Source organism: Rutidosis leptorrhynchoides, chromosome 11 (genome assembly GCF_046630445.1).
Source record: "Rutidosis leptorrhynchoides isolate AG116_Rl617_1_P2 chromosome 11, CSIRO_AGI_Rlap_v1, whole genome shotgun sequence".
In the NCBI taxonomy this organism is placed as follows: Eukaryota; Viridiplantae; Streptophyta; class Magnoliopsida; order Asterales; family Asteraceae; genus Rutidosis; species Rutidosis leptorrhynchoides.
Genome location: NC_092343.1, coordinates 334,200,790 through 334,220,576, shown reverse-complemented (window position 1 = coordinate 334,220,576; position 19,787 = coordinate 334,200,790). Strand labels below are relative to the sequence as shown.

General features: G+C 35.9%; 3 protein-coding genes across 3 annotated transcripts in view; all 3 read left to right on the top strand.

Moving 5' to 3' along the window:
* Positions 1-16,093, top strand: part of LOC139875787 (putative disease resistance RPP13-like protein 1) — a 56,520-nt gene extending 40,427 nt beyond the window's left edge. The window contains exon 3 of the mRNA XM_071863085.1: positions 15,854-16,093. Within this exon, the coding sequence (XP_071719186.1) occupies positions 15,854-16,093 (240 nt within the window). The remainder of the gene's footprint in view (positions 1-15,853) is intronic.
* Positions 1,519-14,817, top strand: LOC139877192 (putative disease resistance RPP13-like protein 1). The gene is made up of 3 exons (XM_071864604.1): positions 1,519-5,141; positions 14,204-14,217; positions 14,450-14,817. The coding sequence occupies exons 1-3, from the start codon at positions 1,519-1,521 to the stop codon at positions 14,815-14,817; spliced, it is 4,005 nt and encodes a 1,334-aa protein (XP_071720705.1).
* Positions 16,094-16,146: 53 nt separating the features above from the next.
* LOC139875786 (putative disease resistance RPP13-like protein 1) lies at positions 16,147-18,318 on the top strand. Its single transcript, XM_071863084.1, has 3 exons — positions 16,147-16,213; positions 16,274-16,364; positions 16,524-18,318. The coding sequence occupies exons 1-3, from the start codon at positions 16,147-16,149 to the stop codon at positions 18,316-18,318; spliced, it is 1,953 nt and encodes a 650-aa protein (XP_071719185.1).
* The last annotated feature ends 1,469 nt before the right edge of the window (positions 18,319-19,787 follow it).

The following is a 19,787-nucleotide window of genomic DNA, read 5'->3' as shown; positions in this document are numbered from 1 at the left end:
GCAAAATAGAAAAAACATAACTACATTTAAAATATTAAAGATTTAGTAATAAAAAAAGGGTTAAAGTTACTCAATTCGTGTATATATCTAGAAAAATACCATTGTAGTTCACATACTTTCAAAAAGTATTCTAATGTAGACTATTGGTGACCGGTTACCTGCTGAACCGGTAAAACTAATTATTTGACATTTTTTTAACTAGAAAAATTACACGAATTGTCCCTATGGTTTGCTTGTTTTGCGTATGCAGTCCCTGAAGCTACACAGATGTTAAAAAGGTTCGTTAAGTCTAAACAACTTAACCTAAAAATTACCTTGTTGAATCAGATCAAAGAAGTATAGCAGCAGGTCGAAATGAAGATGAGAAAGAAGATGACACAAAAATGCCCTCACATGCTTTGCACATGACTATTTTAACGAAAAAATTTAACAACGTTAGCATGTATAACAAATACCTTATTTATCAGGTTAGCAAGTTAAGTTTGTTTACATTAACACACTTCCTTAAAGTACATAGCCTACAATTGTATTTTTCTAGGTATATTGCCTAAATTAAAACAAAAGTAAAAGTAGCTATTTAGTAGCTTTAACTAAAAAAAAAAAAAAAAGAAACTACAGGTACCTAACGTATCTAGGAATGACAATGGATTAGATATGGATCATGTGATGCCGTATCTATATCCATATCCATTTATTTTTTGTCCATTCATATCCATATCCATTTAATTTCAGGTCATCCATATCCGTATTCAACGGATTAAGCGGGTTATTGAATATCCATTGGATATTCAAATAATATTATATTATCTCGTAATATGCGATGAAAAAAAATGTAGTATAGGAAAAGTAAATATAGCATGACATAATTAAAATCTATCCACAAGAAAGTGTAATCTTCGTCGAAGATAGAACAAAACTTGTTGAATTTACTATTAAACATAAATTATGAAAAATAAAATATGTAATTTGTATGTTTATTTTGTTAAATATATTTATATTTATTTCATTATAATATTTCACAGTTATTTCATTATAAGGTTGAAAGCAAAATGTAAATTTAACTGTAAATGAATTCGTAATATTAAATATGTAAGCATATATCTATATTTATGTATTTGTATATGTATTTCGGGTGTAAATGGATATATTTATGGATGAAATTTTTCATCCATATCCATATCCATATCCATATCCATTTAGGTTCATTCATATTCATTTAAGTTGATCTATATCCATCACTAAACGGGACCGGATTGGGTGCCATCCCTTACGTATCTTATCCATTCAAGCTAATACCACACAAATTTTATTCTTTGCTTCAACTGCTACACCACGAATTCTATACTTTATTCTTGTTCAATCAGAGATGCCTTGCTCATCTAACTTATCTCAGATTCTCAATCATCTTTTTGATGATAGGATTCTTTTTAATTTAATTTTATCCTATTTTTGCCAAAAAAAATAAAAAACTCTGTTATTTCCCATCCTTTGAAATCATTCAAATCTCCTTAAATTTAAATGGCTGAAATCGTTGTTTCTGCTGCTGTTACAGTGCTAATTGAAAAACTACTCTCTGGTGAGTTGTTGAAGTTGGCTAAATACGAAGGAATTGATTCTCAGCTCAAAAAATGGAAGGAGAAGTTGATTCTGATCCAAAATGTGCTTGCTGATGCAGACCAGACTTACATAACCCAACAATTTGATAAAGAGTGGCTACACAGACTTCGGGAATTGGCTTACGACATAGACGATGTGGTTGATGATTTGGCCACTGAAGTTATAAAGCGTAAACTGAATCAAGAAACTCATGCCACTAGTAGTAAGTTACTGAAGCTTTTTCCAGCTTGTTGTACCAATTTACATCCTCATAACATGATCTATGGTCATAAGATGAAGTCTAAGGTAGAAGAGATTACCTCTAGACTAAATGATCTTGCTGATGAGAGAAATAAACTAGGCCTGTTGGGTGTCAATGTGAAAGCTAAAATTGGATCCAAGGGAAAAAATGTACAAACTTCACTAATTGATAGGTCCACGGTTTTGGGTCGGGAAGCGGATGCAGAGGCATTGATTGCCAAGTTGTTGGAGGATGAAGACTTGAATCAGAAAGTAAGTGTCATGTCCATAGTAGGTCTGGGTGGGATCGGAAAAACAACTCTTGCCAAGCTTTTGTACAACGATGAAAAAGTTAAAGATCACTTTGAACTTAGGGCATGGGTTTATGTTTCTCAAGAATTTGATGTACTGAAAATTAGTAAGGCAATTTATCGAGCTGTGAATGGGGAGGAAAAAGATTTTGATGACCTAGATCTGCTTCATGTGGCTCTGAAAGAAAAACTATCAAAGAAGCGGTTTCTAGTTGCATTGGACGATGTTTGGAACGAAGATCAGAATCAATGTGAACTTCTTAAAAGTGTTTTTTTTGGCGGCTACCCCGGAAGTAAAATAATAGTCACCACCCGCAAGAGAAAGGTTGCTTTAATGATGGGCTCTTTTCAACTTAACGATCTAAAGCCTTTATCTAATGAGATAGCGATGTCGTTACTGCTTCATAACGCACTGGATGAAGAGAATATTGAAAAATATCCATCACTTAAAGTAATTGCTCAAGGTATAATTAACAAATGTGATGGTTTGCCTCTGGCTTTGGTAGCGGTTGGGAGGGTCTTGAAGATAAAAGGATCAAGTGATGATGAATGGCAGGAAGTGTTAGATAGCGAGATATGGGATATAGGGGATGGAAATATTCTTCCAGCTCTAGAGTTGAGCTATTATGACCTCCCACCACATTTGAAACAAGTCTTTGCATATTGCTCTTTTTTTCCAAAAGGCTACTTGTTCAACAAAGAGGAATTAGTTCTACTGTGGATGGCAGAAGGTTTCTTGTCCCAATCAAAGGGCAGTAACCATAGAATGGAGAGTATGGGTCGCAACTACTTTGAAGAGCTAACTTCAAGGTCATTTTTTCAGCATTCCATGGATGACGAAACAAAATACACGATGCACGACATGATGAATGACTTGGCAAGAAGTGTTGCAGGAGAGTTCTTCTTTATGTTGGATGATAAGACGGATGAAAATGATGGGAACTATGATTTTGAGAAGTTCCGTCACTTTTCATTCGGTCTAAGGTCTGCAAATTATAAAAAGTTCAAGGAATTAGACAGATCGAGATGCTTGCGGACATTCTTACCGGCGTCAGTTGGTCAGAATTATTGGACAACCTTCGATACATTGGACCATGTTCTTCCGGATTTGCTTTCCCGATTACAGCTCCTAAGGGTTCTAAGCTTACCTGATCGTTTAATAACACATGTTCCAAAATCCATTGGTGATCTCAAGCATTTGCGGTACCTCAATTTTTCGAGAACATGGATCAAACAAATACCAGAAGAGGTCAGTGAGCTCTATAATCTCCAAAGCTTGTTGGTTAGCGAGTGTAGAGAATTAGTTAGCTTGCCAACCAGTTTTTCCAAGTTAACAAATCTGCGACATCTTGAAATGAGTTATACTCCATATTTGAACGATACACCCTTAGGAATTGGTAGGTTAAAAAGTCTACAAACTCTAACCAAGGTACATATCGAAGGAGGTAATGGGTTCAATGTATCTGACCTAAAAGACCTGTTGTATCTTGAAGGTCATCTTTCCATTAAAGGTTTGGACAAGGTGATACATACACAACAAGCACTGGATGCCGGCTTAAAAGGAAAGAAGGGTCTTGTTAGTTTGGATATGGAATGGAGTGATGTATTAAATGATTTTCGGAATCCAGAGGTTGAATATAAAGTAATTCAGAGTTTAAGGCCTCACACTAGGTTGAACAAACTGAAGATTTTAAGTTACGGGGGAATGAAATTTCCTAGTTGGTTTGGAGATACTTCATTTGATAAGCTAACAGAGCTTTGGTTATATGGATGCAAAAATTGTACAGATTTTGATAATATATCATTTCCATCATTAGAATACTTGAAAATTATTAATATGCCAGGATTGGAGAAATGGTCAAATTGTGATGGTGACAAAACTAATGGATCACTTCCTCATCTTCGTGAAATTCATATAAATGATTGTCCGAAACTAGCTGAGCTCTCAATTAGATTAATACAATCACTTGAGGTTAATGTTGGAAGTGGCAACAAGAAATATGTCAAAAGAAAAGTGAATATTTCTGATTGTGATTCACTGGAGAGTTTCAGTTGCCATAATACCGTTGAGAAATTGTATATCATAAGTTGTTCTTCATTGACAACATTGCAGCAGGAGCTCCCATCGTCTCTCAAGTCTCTTAAAGTCAAAAAATGTATAAAATTGGTATCAATAGGAGAGAAAGACGTTAATGTTGGTAGTAGTAACACAAAGTCTGTCCTCAGAAAAGTGATTTTCCAGAAGTGTGAGTCATTAGAGAGTTACAGCTGTCCTAACAGTGTTGAGGATTTATTTATCAGTGAATGTTCTTCAATGAAATCATTGACCATGCAGGAGGTTAATATTGGAAGTAGCAGCATGAAACCTATCACCAGAGAAGTTAATATTAGTGGTTGTAATTCATTGGAGTGTTACAATTGCCCTAATAATGTTGAGAAGTTGCATATATACTATTGTGATTCAATGACATCGCTAACATTTTCAAGGACAGAGCTGGAACTCCCATCATCTCTTAAGTTTTTTAGGCTCAGAAGTTGCAAAAGTTTAAAGTCATTTCCTCTTCTTAAGCATTTACAAAATCTCATCTCGTTGGAATATATGTGGATACAAGATTGTCGAAGCCTGGATGATTCATTTCCATGTGGGTTGTGGCCTCCTAATTTAAGGATCCTAGGAATAGGAGAGTTAAAGAAGCCAATGTCAACATGGGGGCTGCAGGATTACCCGAACTCACTTGTTCGTCTTGAGTTAGTTGGTTCTGATTCAGGAGTGACTTCATTTGCAATGGAAAGAGATGCAATCAATACTGCTTCAACATCTTTTCTTCTTCCACCATCTCTAACTTCTCTGGAAATCATAGATTTTAAGGATGTAGAATCAATTACAGGGGTGGTCCTACAACTCACTCACCTTCGTGATCTTACTATTGCAAGTTGCCCGAATGTTAAAGAAGTGCCAGAATCAACTTCATCTTTGAGGGTAGATGACAGAAGGTACAAAAAGTCCATTATGTCTATTTCTTACAATAACTCAGTGCATATCTTAGCTTTTATTAATAGGATATTATTTATTTATGTTTGTTAGTATTCATTGCTTACAATAACTCAAATACATATGATCTTCGTTGAAATTTTATATTCATTCAGGACCTCCACCCGTTTGATGAAATTCCTCAGAGATATGGTTTTTTTGTTTTTTATTTTTTGAAAGGGGAAACTATCTATATAATATAGTGCTCATTTGTGTGCTTACTTTACTTTTGTTCTTTTACTGCAAAATATTAATATGATGATGTTATAACTATCATCATCGACTTATCTGAACTAGTAGAATATTTGGAATTTCTTATTATATTTGTCCACTTCCATAGGTTCTGGAGATACATATGTCGCAAGGACAATTGAATTGAAGTGGAAAATTATGAGCTTTCAAGTAGGGTGCGTTTCCAATTATCTTCATGTAGCTGTTTTATAACTTAACAATCTGTTAAGGTTTAGTTGATGTTACATTAGCTGTGATTCAATATTAACAGTATTATAGAAGAGACCAATATATTGTTGGTAATGAATTCAACACAGTTTCACATGATAAAATGACAAATCAATATTGGCTTTAGCTTACAACTCATTGTAGATTCAAAATGTATCCCTCATGTCTACAAATAATCTGTATTTTGTTGGATAACAGAAATAAAGCTGTTCGATAACTCCTGCCAGAAGAGAAGACTCAATGCCATGTTTAAGATGTGATTAAAGATCTTAACTATGCATTCGTTTCAGAAGTTTCTTTGAAGTTATGTAGCGCCATAAAGCATGCTTGATATGGTTTTAGTGTTGGGTAAACAAAACGTGAATTTACTGAAACAGTCGGGTCACATTTCTGCTTGTTTTTCTTTTAATTATTTAGAAGTGTTCGATATATGTGTGTATTAGCTCGGTGTGAACTTCTTAAAAACTATAGGCGTTTATCCAAGATTATGTGTTACCAGATTTATCATCTTTCAATGATATTGACTTATATTGTAATAATTTTTCTAATTGGGTTGGAGATCGTTTATTTAATGAGTTAATGGAACTCAAATTAGAATTGAAGGCTGTAGAAGATGTACACGTTCACAAACATTTTGGGCATTTAAGTTCACTTCGGATGTTTGTGAAATACTGAAATGCATGTGTGAAGTGTAGAAGGTGAATTTTGAGGTGCCATCAGCTGCTACTCTTTTTAACAGTATTACATTTCCATCATTGGGATAAATGGAAGTTTGTAAAGATGGTCAACTTGCGTTGGTGACAACAGAGACAAAACTGCTAGATCGTTTCCTTATCTTTAACTGGTGTTGGGACAACATATACAATTCATAGAAACAAAAGTCTGCTCTTTCTTATCCTTTGTAGGATTAACCATCTAACCAATTTTGCCACTCGAACCACGAATCGAACCAGGGATGTCGCAGTCCACCCATCTACGAGTCTTGACCCACCCGAAGAAAACATGGTCTTCAAGACTCGGCGTTCGAGCCGCACATGAGACAACATATAGATTCAATTTCTAACCCTTTGCGAGAAAAATTCAAACGGGTTGGAAGCCAATCCAGATTTACCCTCATTTATAGTGTCTGCAGCATCATTTTTCGGATAAATAATTGTTGGAAACTAAACTTGATTGTGGGCTATTTGTTTTGGATTTGGGCTTGCAAGTATACAAATATTTTGGATCAAGATTATAGCCCATTATGTAGAAACTTCTTGTAATATGTAGTAGTGAAAGTGTGTAGAATGTGTGTAGAATAATCTTGTAAAATATCTAAGTCTAGAATTATCATGAGAATACTTAGGAAATATCTAGATATTAGATGGTGAAGTATTCTAGACTAGTCCATGGTGTAGTATAAATAGATGGATTCACCTCCCATTTGTAATCAAGCAACAAAGCAATTCAATAAGCAAATCAAGTAATAAACAAAGCCTTCAAGATCAATCAAACTTCTAAATTATCAATCCTCTCTTCCACAAATAATATACACATAACCTCCTATTTCTAACAAATTGGTATCAAGAGCTTGGTTCGACAAGATGATGGCCAACAATGTCATCACATTTCCTCGCCTCACAAAGGATAATTATGATCGATGGAGCATCCAAATGAAGACCTTCCTAGGTGGACAAGACTTATGGGAGATTGTGGAGGAAGGCTATGAGGAACCTGCAGAAAAAGGTCCTCTCGGCAAGGAGAAAAAATTAATGAAGACGAACGATCAAAAGGCTCTTTCCATCATCCAACAAAGTGTAGATGATGGAGCTTTTGAGAAAATTGCAAGTGCAACCACCGCCAAGAAAGCATGGGAGATCTTGGAGAATTCTCACAAGGGAGTTGAAAAGGTGAAAAAGGTTCGACTACAAACACTACGAGGTGAGTTCGAATCCTTAAATAAGAAAGACTCAGAATCAATTTCCGATTATTTTACAAGAGTCTTGGCGATTGTCAATCAATTAAAGAGGAATGGTGAAACTCTAAGTGATGTAAGAGTCATTGAGAAGATTCTTAGATCATTAGATTCAAAATTCGACTATATAGTCGTAGCCATCGAAGAATCTAAAGATCTAGAATCAATGACTATCGATGAACTCATGGGTTCACTACAAGCCCATGAAGAGAGGTTCAATAAGAATAATAAGGAGCCATTGGAGCAAGCTTTACAAGCAAAACTGTCTTTCAAGGAAGAGAGCAGTGAAAAGACTCATCAAACGAGTCAACGAGGTCGTGATCAAGTACGTGGCCGAGGACGAGGACAAGGATATATCAAACGTGGAGGTTATAGTTCTTACAGAAATGAAGAAAGAAGTCAAAATTTTCACCCGACAAGAGGTCGCGGGAGAGGCTACACAAGTAGAAGGCCAAGGTATGACAATTCTCAAACCAAATGCTATAATTGTCATAAATTTGGCCACTATGCTTCGGAATGCGAGAAGTCAAACAATTACGTGCAAGAAAGAGCAAATTTAGTGCAAGAAGATACCGAAGCCGTGAAAAACACTTTGTTACTAGCATGCAAAGGTGAAGATAACGGAGAATCAAATTTGTGGTATCTCGACACGGGTGCAAGCAACCATATGTGCGGTGACAAAAACATGTTTGTGGAGTTAGACGAGGTAATTAGTGGAAATATCACCTTCGGAGATTCCTCTAAAGTCCCGGTTAAAGGCAAAGGTAAGATTCTCATCCGCTTGAAAAATGGAAGGCATCAATTTATCTCTAACGTGTATTATGTGCCTAATATGAAGACGAATATACTGAGTATTGGACAACTCTTAGAGAAAGGCTATGATATTCACATGATAAATCGTACTCTTTCTTTAAGAGACCAAAAAGGAGGTTTGATTGCTAAGGTGCCAATGTCAACGAATAGGATGTTCATGCTAAATATTCAACATGACATTCCAAGATGTTTAAAAGCATGTTTCAAAGATAATTCTTGGCTTTGGCACATGAGATACGGGCACTTAAATTTTGGAGGGTTAAAATTATTATCAAGTAAAGGAATGGTGAAGGGTTTGCCTCCAATTAATCATCTGGATCAAATATGTGAGGGATGCCTTCTAGGAAAGCACTTCCGAAACAGTTTTCCAACAGAAGCTTCTAGTAGAGCGAAGAAACCTCTAGAACTTATTCACACGGATGTGTGTGGACCCATCAGCCCACCGTCTTTTGGTAAAAATAGATATTTTATTCTATTCATTGATGATTTTAGTCGAAAGACATGGGTCTATTTTCTAAAAGAGAAGTCGGAAGCTTTTGGAATGTTCAAGAAGTTTAAAGCATTTGTGGAGAATCAAAGTGGTCTCACCATAAAGGCGTTGAGATCCGATCGTGGAGGAGAGTTCACATCCAAGGAATTTAAGAAATTTTGCGACAACAACGGGTTACGACGTCCTCTAACTCTTCCGTATTCACCTCAACAAAATGGTGTTGCGGAAAGAAAAAATAGGACCATTCTTGATATGGCCCGGAGTATGTTAAAGAGCAAAAGGATGCCTAAGGAGTTTTGGGCTGAGGCAGTGGACTGTGCGATCTATCTATCAAATCGCTCGCCCACTAGAAGTGTCAAGAACAAAACGCCCATTGAAGCTTGGAGTGGAAGGAAGCCCGGCATCTCACACCTTCGAGTGTTCGGAAGTGTGGCATATGCTCATGTGCCAGATCAAAAGAGGACGAAGCTCGATGATAAAAGTGAGAAACTCATATTCGTGGGTTATGACTCAAGTTCGAAGGGTTACAAGCTATATAATCCCAAGAATGGTAAAGTAATCTCAAGTCGAGATGTGGTGTTCGATGAAGAAGCAACATGGGATTGGAATGTTCCCGCAGAGGAGAACTACGACTTTCTCCCTTATCCATTCGAGAGTACTGCAAAGAACGAAGAATATCTAGAAGTTCAAGAACCTTCTAGTACACCATCTCCGCACTCTCCACATACTCCAACCACTACACCTAATGAAGTGACACCAACATCAGGAGGAGAATCAAGTAGGCTACAACATCACACAAGGAGCATTGAGGAGTTGTACGAGGTAACACAGCCTATGGAGGATCTATCATTGTTCTGCCTTCTTGCCGATTGTGAGCCAATAAGCTATGAAGACGCAACAAAAAGCCAAAAGTGGAAATGTGCTATGGACGAAGAGATTCAAGCAATCGAGAAGAATAATACGTGGGATCTTGCCACACTACCAAAGGGACATAAGGCTATTGGTGTAAAATGGGTGTACAAGGCCAAAAAGAATTCCAAAGGTGAAGTTGAAAGATATAAGGCAAGGTTGGTGGCGAAGGGATACAGTCAACGAGCCGGCATAGACTATGACGAGGTATTTGCTCCCGTCACTCGTCTAGAAACTATAAGATTGATAATCTCACTTGCAGCTCAACATAATTGGAAGATTTATCAAATGGATGTCAAATCCGCGTTCCTTAATGGCCACTTAGAAGAAGAAGTCTATATAGAACAACCTTTGGGATACATCGTGAAAGGCCAAGAGAATAAGGTGCTAAAATTGAAAAAGGCCTTATACGGGTTGAAGCAAGCGCCTCGGGCATGGAATAGCAGGATAGACAAGTATTTCCAGCAGAATGACTTTACGAAATGCCCCCATGAGCATGCCCTCTACACCAAAGTTAGCAATGATGGAGATGTTATGATTGTGTGCCTATACGTGGATGACTTGATATTCACCGGTAGTAATCCCAAAATGTTTGAGGAGTTCAAGAAAGCAATGGTTCGGGAGTTCGAGATGACCGACATTGGACTTATGGCTTACTATCTTGGGATCGAGGTAAAACAAAAGAAAGAAGGAATATTCATATCCCAAGAAGGTTATGCGAATGAGGTGCTCAAGAAGTTTAAGATGAATGACTGCAAGTCAATGAATACACCGGTGGATTGCAATCTCAAATTGTCAAAAGATGATGAAGGATACTTGGTGGACCCAACACAATACAAGAGTTTGGTTGGAAGTCTGAGGTACCTAACCTGCACGAGGCCAGATATTCTCTACGGAGTTGGACTAGTAAGTCGATACATGGAAGCACCTACAATAAATCACTTGAAGGCGGCCAAGAGGATACTTCGCTACATCAAAGGTACGATTGACTATGGCCTGTTTTATTCGCCTTCTGAGCACTTCAAGCTAGTTGGATACAGTGATAGTGATTGGGCTGGAGACATAGATGATCGTAAGAGTACGAGTGGTTTCGTGTTCTATATGGGAGATACGGCGTTCACATGGAGCTCGAAGAAGCAACCCATTGTGACTCTGTCAACGTGTGAAGCCGAGTTTGTAGCAGCAACATCGTGCACCTGTCATGCAATATGGCTCAGGACGTTACTAAATGAGCTTAAGTTTTTTCAAAAGGAAGCTACGGAGATATATGTGGATAACAAGTCTGCGATTGCTCTAGCAAAGAATCCAGTCTTCCATGATCGAAGCAAGCACATCGATACGAAATACCATTTCATCAGGGAGTGTGTTACAAATAAAGAGGTGCAGATAAAGTACACGAAGTCATTCGACCAAGTTGCTGATATTTTCACAAAGCCTCTAAAACACGAGACTTTTCAGAGATTACGAAATATGCTCGGAGTGACGAAATCAAGTTTAAGGGGGGCTGTTGGAAACTAAACTTGATTGTGGGCTATTTGTTTTGGATTTGGGCTTGCAAGTATACAAATATTTTGGATCAAGATTATAGCCCATTATGTAGAAACTTCTTGTAATATGTAGTAGTGAAAGTGTGTAGAATGTGTGTAGAATAATCTTGTAAAATATCTAAGTCTAGAATTATCATGAGAATACTTAGGAAATATCTAGATATTAGATGGTGAAGTATTCTAGACTAGTCCATGGTGTAGTATAAATAGATGGATTCACCTCCCATTTGTAATCAAGCAACAAAGCAATTCAATAAGCAAATCAAGTAATAAACAAAGCCTTCAAGATCAATCAAACTTCTAAATTATCAATCCTCTCTTCCACAAATAATATACACATAACCTCCTATTTCTAACAATAATTACCTTTTGTTGCAGTTCAGCTGGTGTTGGATATTGCAATAGCTGGTAATCATAAATGAATGAAATAAGTATTCTGAGACCAAGATGCAATACTGAGCAGGTCCTCTTCATCATTTTGGAGAACTGATCTAAATGTTTCAGCCAGCGTTATGACTTTGAAATGTTTCCAGATATAAGAATTGATAATACATAAATTTAAGATCTCTAGTTTATAACTTTTTTAATTTTAACAGAAGGGTCTGCCTAAAGTCCCCACCCAATATGACACTTCTGCCACCGATAAACAGGATCATCTTTGTCTAAAATATCTCTAAAAGTTGTCTAAAGTTTCGAAACATAACTTATTGTTCATCGGCGCTTCATCCCATAATATGAGGTCTGTACACCTCAACAACAATGCTATATGCGTGTTTTTTTTTTTAATTGCAGAAGTAAAGAGGCTAGATAACGAGTGAAGCAACCTGCTATCAATGAAGTAACCCGGTCACGACTACGATATGAAGTGAACAGTTATAAGTGTTGAGCTATTCTACATTATGTGAGGGAAAAAGTATAAAATTGAGTCGAACTTCTAAGTTAAGCATTACATTTAATTAAAGATGCGAGTATTTATAGATGCAATATGATATGTAGGCAGAACATCTATATATAAATATACTATGCGAGTGTACTACTAGGAGCATATATAGATGCATCATGGTTGGAAGACTCTAAAATAGTAGATGGGTCGCATTTTACAAACTATTGTATGGGACATGGATTGTTTTATGAACTTGTTATTACATGATGTTATAAGGATATGTGTAGTTTCTAAATCAATAGACATTGTTATAATTGTTTGGCAAGTACATTAGTTATTAATAAGTCAATTTCTTAACTTGGTCGTTACATGGTCATTTCAGGATCTGTTGACCAAGACCTTAGTATAAGTCCAGTCGGTACCTACGGTGATATTTCCTGCATAAAGAATACATATTGAAGAATGAAGTCAAAATGGTTATGAATATAAAAATCATTTGAGAAATGTTGTGAAAGACACTCAACTAAAGTAGTTGTTGGTCTTACCAAACCGTATTAGGACGATCGCACATGTTTCAGGTCCCACTTGAGACATATAAGCATCAAAGTGTTCTGTGACTTGTGACATACAGAGTATAAGTTTGATATAATTAGAAATTAAAGGAATTGAACTTAAGTTAAAACTGACTGAACAAATATTAGTATTTATAAGCCATTAAGACCGGCAAGTTGCAGCATCACAACACTAGGATCAAATAAATGCTATAAGAAAATGAACTTTGTTCAATACTTATCAAAGCCAAAGTGATCCAACACGTTTGGACCCTCAAAAAAAGTCAGCCTTGAACTTTGCAAATTGAAGCTAAATAAATAATGGAGTTTAGTGCAACGACGACATTCGACGACACTATTAGATCATCATCGGTGAAAACCTATATATGAAAAAATTAAGGCTCCAATTAATTAATTAGCAAATGACCAAAATTTTTAAAAGGACGTAAACTTATTAAAAGGACGTAAAAAGAAACAACAAAATCAGTTAAAAAAAACATGTTTTCCCTACCTTTTTTCGTTTCAATAGTGTGATATCCAAACTTCGACTATTTCCTGCAAATTTCAAAATACAATCTCACCAGGTTTTTATATGCCCTTGTTACAAAACCATGTTAGAAAACATGTACCTCAAAACTCATAAACAACTATAAAAGTCACAAGTCCCTTTAATTTAGGGTAATATATACCTTGTTTCAACAATGTCTTATAGTGACATTAGACAGTTATATCGTTTATGCCAAATTGGATCTGCTCCTTGCTGCCAAAATGGTTGCTGTATTTAATAAAAAGAATATGTCACAGTTGCCATGAAAGTTCAACAATTTAACCTCATAAGATAAAACTATTCCACTGAAAACAGAATGCTACAGTCAGAGAAAACAATTGAACATTTCCCAAATTTGCACCAAGAACATTTCCAAAATAAATGTTGTTATATAGTTGTTTAAGTAGCTGTTCACTACTGGATCCATGATTATCCATCTTATTACCATCATCAACAGTGTTCGAAACCATTGTAAAATACGAATACAGTTGATCATTCAACTTAAACAACCCTGCTTCAAAGTTCATTGCCTATCAATCACAAATGTCCAAAGATTAACTCTATGATTATTCAAATTCACTACTTTTTAAAGTGCAACTAATATACATTACAGTACACACTAACATACAAACACATACATATACAACATAAGAATTCTAGAATCTGTTTACAACTTGCTCAATCGTCTGTCAATGACCGTCAGTCATTCACCATCACAAACAGTACCTAAATCACTGTTAGGCGTTCGATTGCAAGCAGATAGTTGACTAATTCCGTAAAACACCGGAAGCTATCATATGTCAATTTATTGTAGTTGTGGTTTAATCTATTGTGAAAGAGCATATGATAACTTGTTATTTGATGGATTTTAGGGTTTTTGAGAGAGGTAAGAGGAGTGAGCAGGTGATTGCATATTTATTTTGTAAATCGTGAATAAAGAAATGAGGAAACAAAACAAACTGCCCGTCCGCGCTATTCTTTTCGATTTTTCCACTTTCGTTTTCAGAGTTTTCTCACCTGATCCCTTGTATTACAGTACTATTTATCATTATCATTGTAAAATTAAAAATTATATATTATAATTATAATTATAATTAATAATTAATATTTATAAGCAGTAGATGGAGATAACCAAGATTTTGCAAGTCTAGATCTTCTTCATGTGGCCCTGAAAGAGAAACTAGCAGATAAGAGGTTCCTAGTTGTATTAGATGATGTTTGGAACGAAGACCACAGTCAATGGGATCTCCTTAAAAGCCCTTTTCTTGTTGGGTCCATCGGAAGTAAAGTCATCGTTACCACCCGCAAGAACAAAGTTGCTTTAGTGATGGACAGTGCCCAACCTCACATGTTAGAGGTTTTGTTTGATGAGAAAGCTTTGTCTTTATTTGCTTATAATGCACTTAATGAAGAGAACTTTGACAAATATCCATCACTTAAAGTAACTGCTCAAGGTATAATTTGTTATAAAATGAAACCCCCGTGATTATTATTGATAAGATTGGTCCCTATTTATAGACTATACATGAAACCCTAATAACTTAATAAACCCTAACGGACCCAAGCCCACAATCGGGTTGGGCCGATAATCTATCATCTAACACTCCCCCGCAGTTCGAACGGCGAAATCGCGAAAGTTCGGACTAGAGCAAAACAATAAACATTAAATTAAAGAAATAAAATAACTCTAAACGCTATTTTTTTCTCATTTGTTGCATCGAATAGGCTGATATTCGTTGATTGAGTTGCAGATTTCTTGACGGCTTCTCCTTTTCCGTAGCGTTTTTTTTTTCTTTTACGCCGTGGCTTACTGTGACTAAGGATCAAGTACCGCTTTCATATGCTACTTTTGTCGATGATAACAGTATTCTTCAACGCTGCAAACAAGAGTTTTGACAATATTCTTTCTTTTTCGTTTTTTTTTTTCATATACCTCTTTTTTTTCGGGGTTTGGAACCTAGTCAAGCTAGGCGGCTCAGCCCCACGCCGATTATTATAGATAACTAAAAGACATACTCCGTAATAAAATTAATAGCGACTTGTTGCTAGTAAAAAAATAAAATTACACACGTAAACTAAAAGAAAATAAACAAATGAAAATCTAGTATTCACCGCATGTGATTGCCATTGTTGTGGTGGCGGATAAAAAAAAATGGACGGTGGTGGATGATTGGTTGTAGAAGAAATAGTTGATGCAACGATAGTAAAATAAACGGCGGCATGAAGGAATATTGTGGCCGGTTATTTACCACAACACGTTTGATTTTTTTTTTCTTCTTCATAACGGCAGAGGGTAGGTTTTTTTAGATGGTTGACAAGGTTAAGGGACTGATCTTTGAGGAAGAATAGTAGGAACCTAGACTTCTGATACCATGTTATAGAATAAAACCCCCGTGATTATTATTGATAAGATTGGTCCCTATTTATAGACTACACATGAAACCCTAATAACTTAATAAACCCTAACGGACCCAAGCCCACAATCGGGTTGGGCCGATAATCTATCATCTAACATAATTAAGAAATGTGATGGTTTGCCACTGGCTTTGATAGCGCTTGGGAGGGTCTTGAAGATAAAGGGAACAAATATTGATGAATGGGAGGAATTGTTGAATAGCGAGATATGGGATATAGAGGATGGAGGCGGCATTCTTCCAGCTCTAAAGTTAAGCTATTATGACCTCCCTCTACATCTGAAACAACTCTTTGCATATTGCTCTTTTTTTTTCCAAAAGACTACTTATTCAACAAGGATCAATTAGTTCTACTGTGGATGGCACAAGGCTTCCTGTCCAAATCAAATGGTAGTAGCACAATGGAGAGTCTGGGTCGCAAGCGCTTTGAAGAGCTTACTTCAAGGTCGTTTTTTCAGCATTCCACGGGTGACGAATCAAAATACACGATGGACGACATGATGAATGACTTGGCATGAAGTGTTGCAGGAGAGTTCTACTTTATGTTGGATGATAAGATGGATGAAAATGATGGGAACTATGATTTTGAGAAGTTCCGTCACTTTTCATTTGGTCAAAGGTCCACAGAATATAAAATATTCAAGGAATTACATAAATTAAAATGCTTGCGGTCGTTCTTAGCGGCGTCAGTTGGTGGTAATTATTGGACAGACTTCAATACATTGGACGATGTTCTTCCAGATTTGCTTCCCTGATTAAAGCTCCTAAGTGTGTTAAGCTTAACAAATGGTTCCATCACAAATGTTCCAAAATCCATTGGTGATCTCAAGCATTTGCGGTACCTCAATTTTTCGGGAACACGTATCAAACAAGTACCAAAAGAGGTCAGTGAGCTATATAATCTCCAAAGCTTGTTGGTTCGTGACTGTGAACAGTTAGTTAGATTGCCAACCTGTTTTGACAAGTTAACAAATCTTCGACATCTTGACTTGAGCAATACTCCATCATTGAACAATACACCCTTAGGGATTGGTAGGTTAAAGAGTCTACAAACTCTATCCAAAGTTCATATCAAAGGAGGTAATGGGTTCAATGTATCTGACCTAAAAGACCTGTCATATCTTGAAGGTCATCTTTCCATTAAAGGATTGTACAAGGTGATACATACACAACAAGCAACGGATGCCGACTTAAAGGGAAAGAAGGGTCTTGTTAGTTTGGATATGGAATGGAGTGATGTGTTCAATGATTCTCGAAATTCAGAGGTAGAATATGAAGTAATTCAAAGTTTAAGGACTGACAATAGGTTGAAGAAGCTTAAGATTATATGCTACGGTGGAATGAAATTTCCCAGTTGGTTTGGAGATACCTCATTTGATAAGCTAACAGAGCTTAGTTTAAAAGGGTGCATAAATTGTACAGATAATGATAATATATCATTTTCTTCATTAGAATATTTGAAAATTAGTGATATGCCAAGATTGGAGAAATGGTCAAATTGTGATGGTGGCAAAACTACTGGATTATTTCCTCATCTTCGTGAAATTTATATAGAAGGTTGTCCGAAACTAGTTGAGCTCTCAATCAGATTAATACCGTCAGTCGAGGTTAATGTTGGAAGTAGCAACAAGAAATCTGTCAAAAGAAAAGTGACTATTAGTGATTGTGATTCAGTGGAGAGTTTCAATTGCTCTAATACAGTTGAGAAATTGAATATCGAAAGGTGTTCTTCAATGACAACATTGCAGCAGGAGATCCCATCCTCTCTCAAGTCTCTTAAAGTTGAAGAATGTATAAAATTGGTATTAATAGGAGAGAAAGACTTTAATGATGGAAGTAGTAACACAGAGTCTGTCCTTAGAAAAGTGATTCTTGAGGAGTGTGAGTCATTGGAGAGTTACAATTGTCCTAATAGTGTTAAGTATTTAGAGATCAGGGGATGTTCTTTAATGAAATCATTGACTATGCAGGAGGTTAATATTGGAAGTAACAACATGAAAGCTGTCACTAGAGAAGTTTGTATTCATGATTGTAATTCATTGGAGTGTTACAATTGCCCTAATAATGTTGAGAAGGTGGAGATAGTCAGTTGTGATTCAATGACGTCGTTAACATTTTCAACGACAGAGCTGGAGCTCCCATCCTCTCTCAAGTTTCTTGTTGTTTGGTCTTGCAAAAGTTTAAATTCATTTCCTCTTCTTGAGCTTTTACAAAATATCACGTCTTTGGAAGAGATGTGGATAGCAGATTGTCCAAGCCTGGATGATTCTTTTCCATGTGGATTGTGGCCTCCTAATTTAAGGGAGTTACGAATTGGAATGTTAAAGAAGCCATTATCAGAGTTTGGGTTGCAGAATTACCCGACCTCACTTGTTGAACTAATCTTACTTGGTGAAGATTCAGGAGTGACTTCATTTGCAATGGTAGGAGATGCTACTACTACTACTTCAACATATTTTCTTCTTCCATCATCTCTAACTTCTTTAACAATCCGTGGTTTTAAGGATGTTGAATCAATTACAGGGGTGGTCCTACGACTCACCTTCGTTATCTTACTATTGCAAACTGTCTGAATATTAAAGAAGTGCCAGAATCAACTTCATCTTTGAAGGTATATGATAGAAGGTACAAAAAGTCCATTATGTCTATTTCTTACGATAGCTCGTGCATATATTAGCTTTAATTAATAGGATATTATTTTTTTATGTTTGTTAGGCTCCATTGCAACTAACTCAAAAACATATGATTTTTGTTGAAACATTATATTCAGTCAGGCCCTCCACCCGTTTGATGACATTTCTCAAAGATATGTATTTTTATTTTTATTTTTTGGAAGGGGGAAACTCTCTAAATAATTTAGTACTCATTTGTGTGTTTATTTTTTTTCTTTTACTGCAAATTATTAATATGATGATGTTATAAATATTAATTGAATTGAATTTCTTATGATATGTGTCCACTTCCACAGAGTATATTGAACAGATGTCACATTAGTTAAAAAAAAAATTGAAGTGGGTAAGTAAGATCTTTCAAGTAAGGGTACGTTTCCAATTATTTTCATGTAGCTGTTTTATAACTTAAAAAAAAAATATGTTTAAATTTAAAGGTGATGGTACATTAGTTAGTTGTGATTCAAATTTAACAGCATTATATATATATAAGAGGCCAATAAATATATATATTGTTAGTTATGAATCCAACACAGTTTCACATGATTAAGTAAATGAGAAATCAATATTGGCTTTAGCTTACAACTCAGTTGTGAATTCAAATGTAATTCTCATGTTTACAAATAATCTGTATTTTGTTGGAAAACAGAAATAAATCTTTTCGATAGCTCCTGCCAGAAGAGAAGGCTCAAAGCATGATTGATATGGTTTTAGTGTTGGTGAACAAAATACGGATATACTGAAATAATCGAGTCATGTTTCTGCTTGTCTTTTTTATGATTTATAAGTGTTCACTATATGTGTGTATTAGGTCGCTTTGAACTTCTTAGAAAGTATATGTGTTTAACCAAGATAATGTGTAACCAGATTTACCATCTTTTAAACATATCGATTTATATTGTAATAATTTTTCTAGTTAGGTTAGAGATCATTCATTTAGTTAGTTAATGGAACTCGCATTAGAAATGAAGGTGGTAGAAGTTGAACATTTTAACAAATAATTTGGACATTTAAGTTCAGATATTCATGAAATACTGAAACGCATGTGTGATGTGTAGAAGGTGAATTTTGAATTGCCATCACCCGCAACTCTTTTTAAAAGTATTGCATTTCCATCATTGATATATTTGGAAGTTTATGATATGCCGAGTTTGTAAATATGGTCAACTTGTGTTGGTGACAACAGAGACAAAACTGCAAGATCGTTTCCTCGTCTTCAACTCACATTAGAATTGAAGGTGGTAAAACATGTACACGTTTACAAACAATTTGGGATTTAAGTTCACTTCGGATGTTGGTGAAATACTGAAACACGTGTGTGATGTGTAGTTGGTGAATTTTGAGTTGCCATCACCTGCTACTCTTTTAACAAA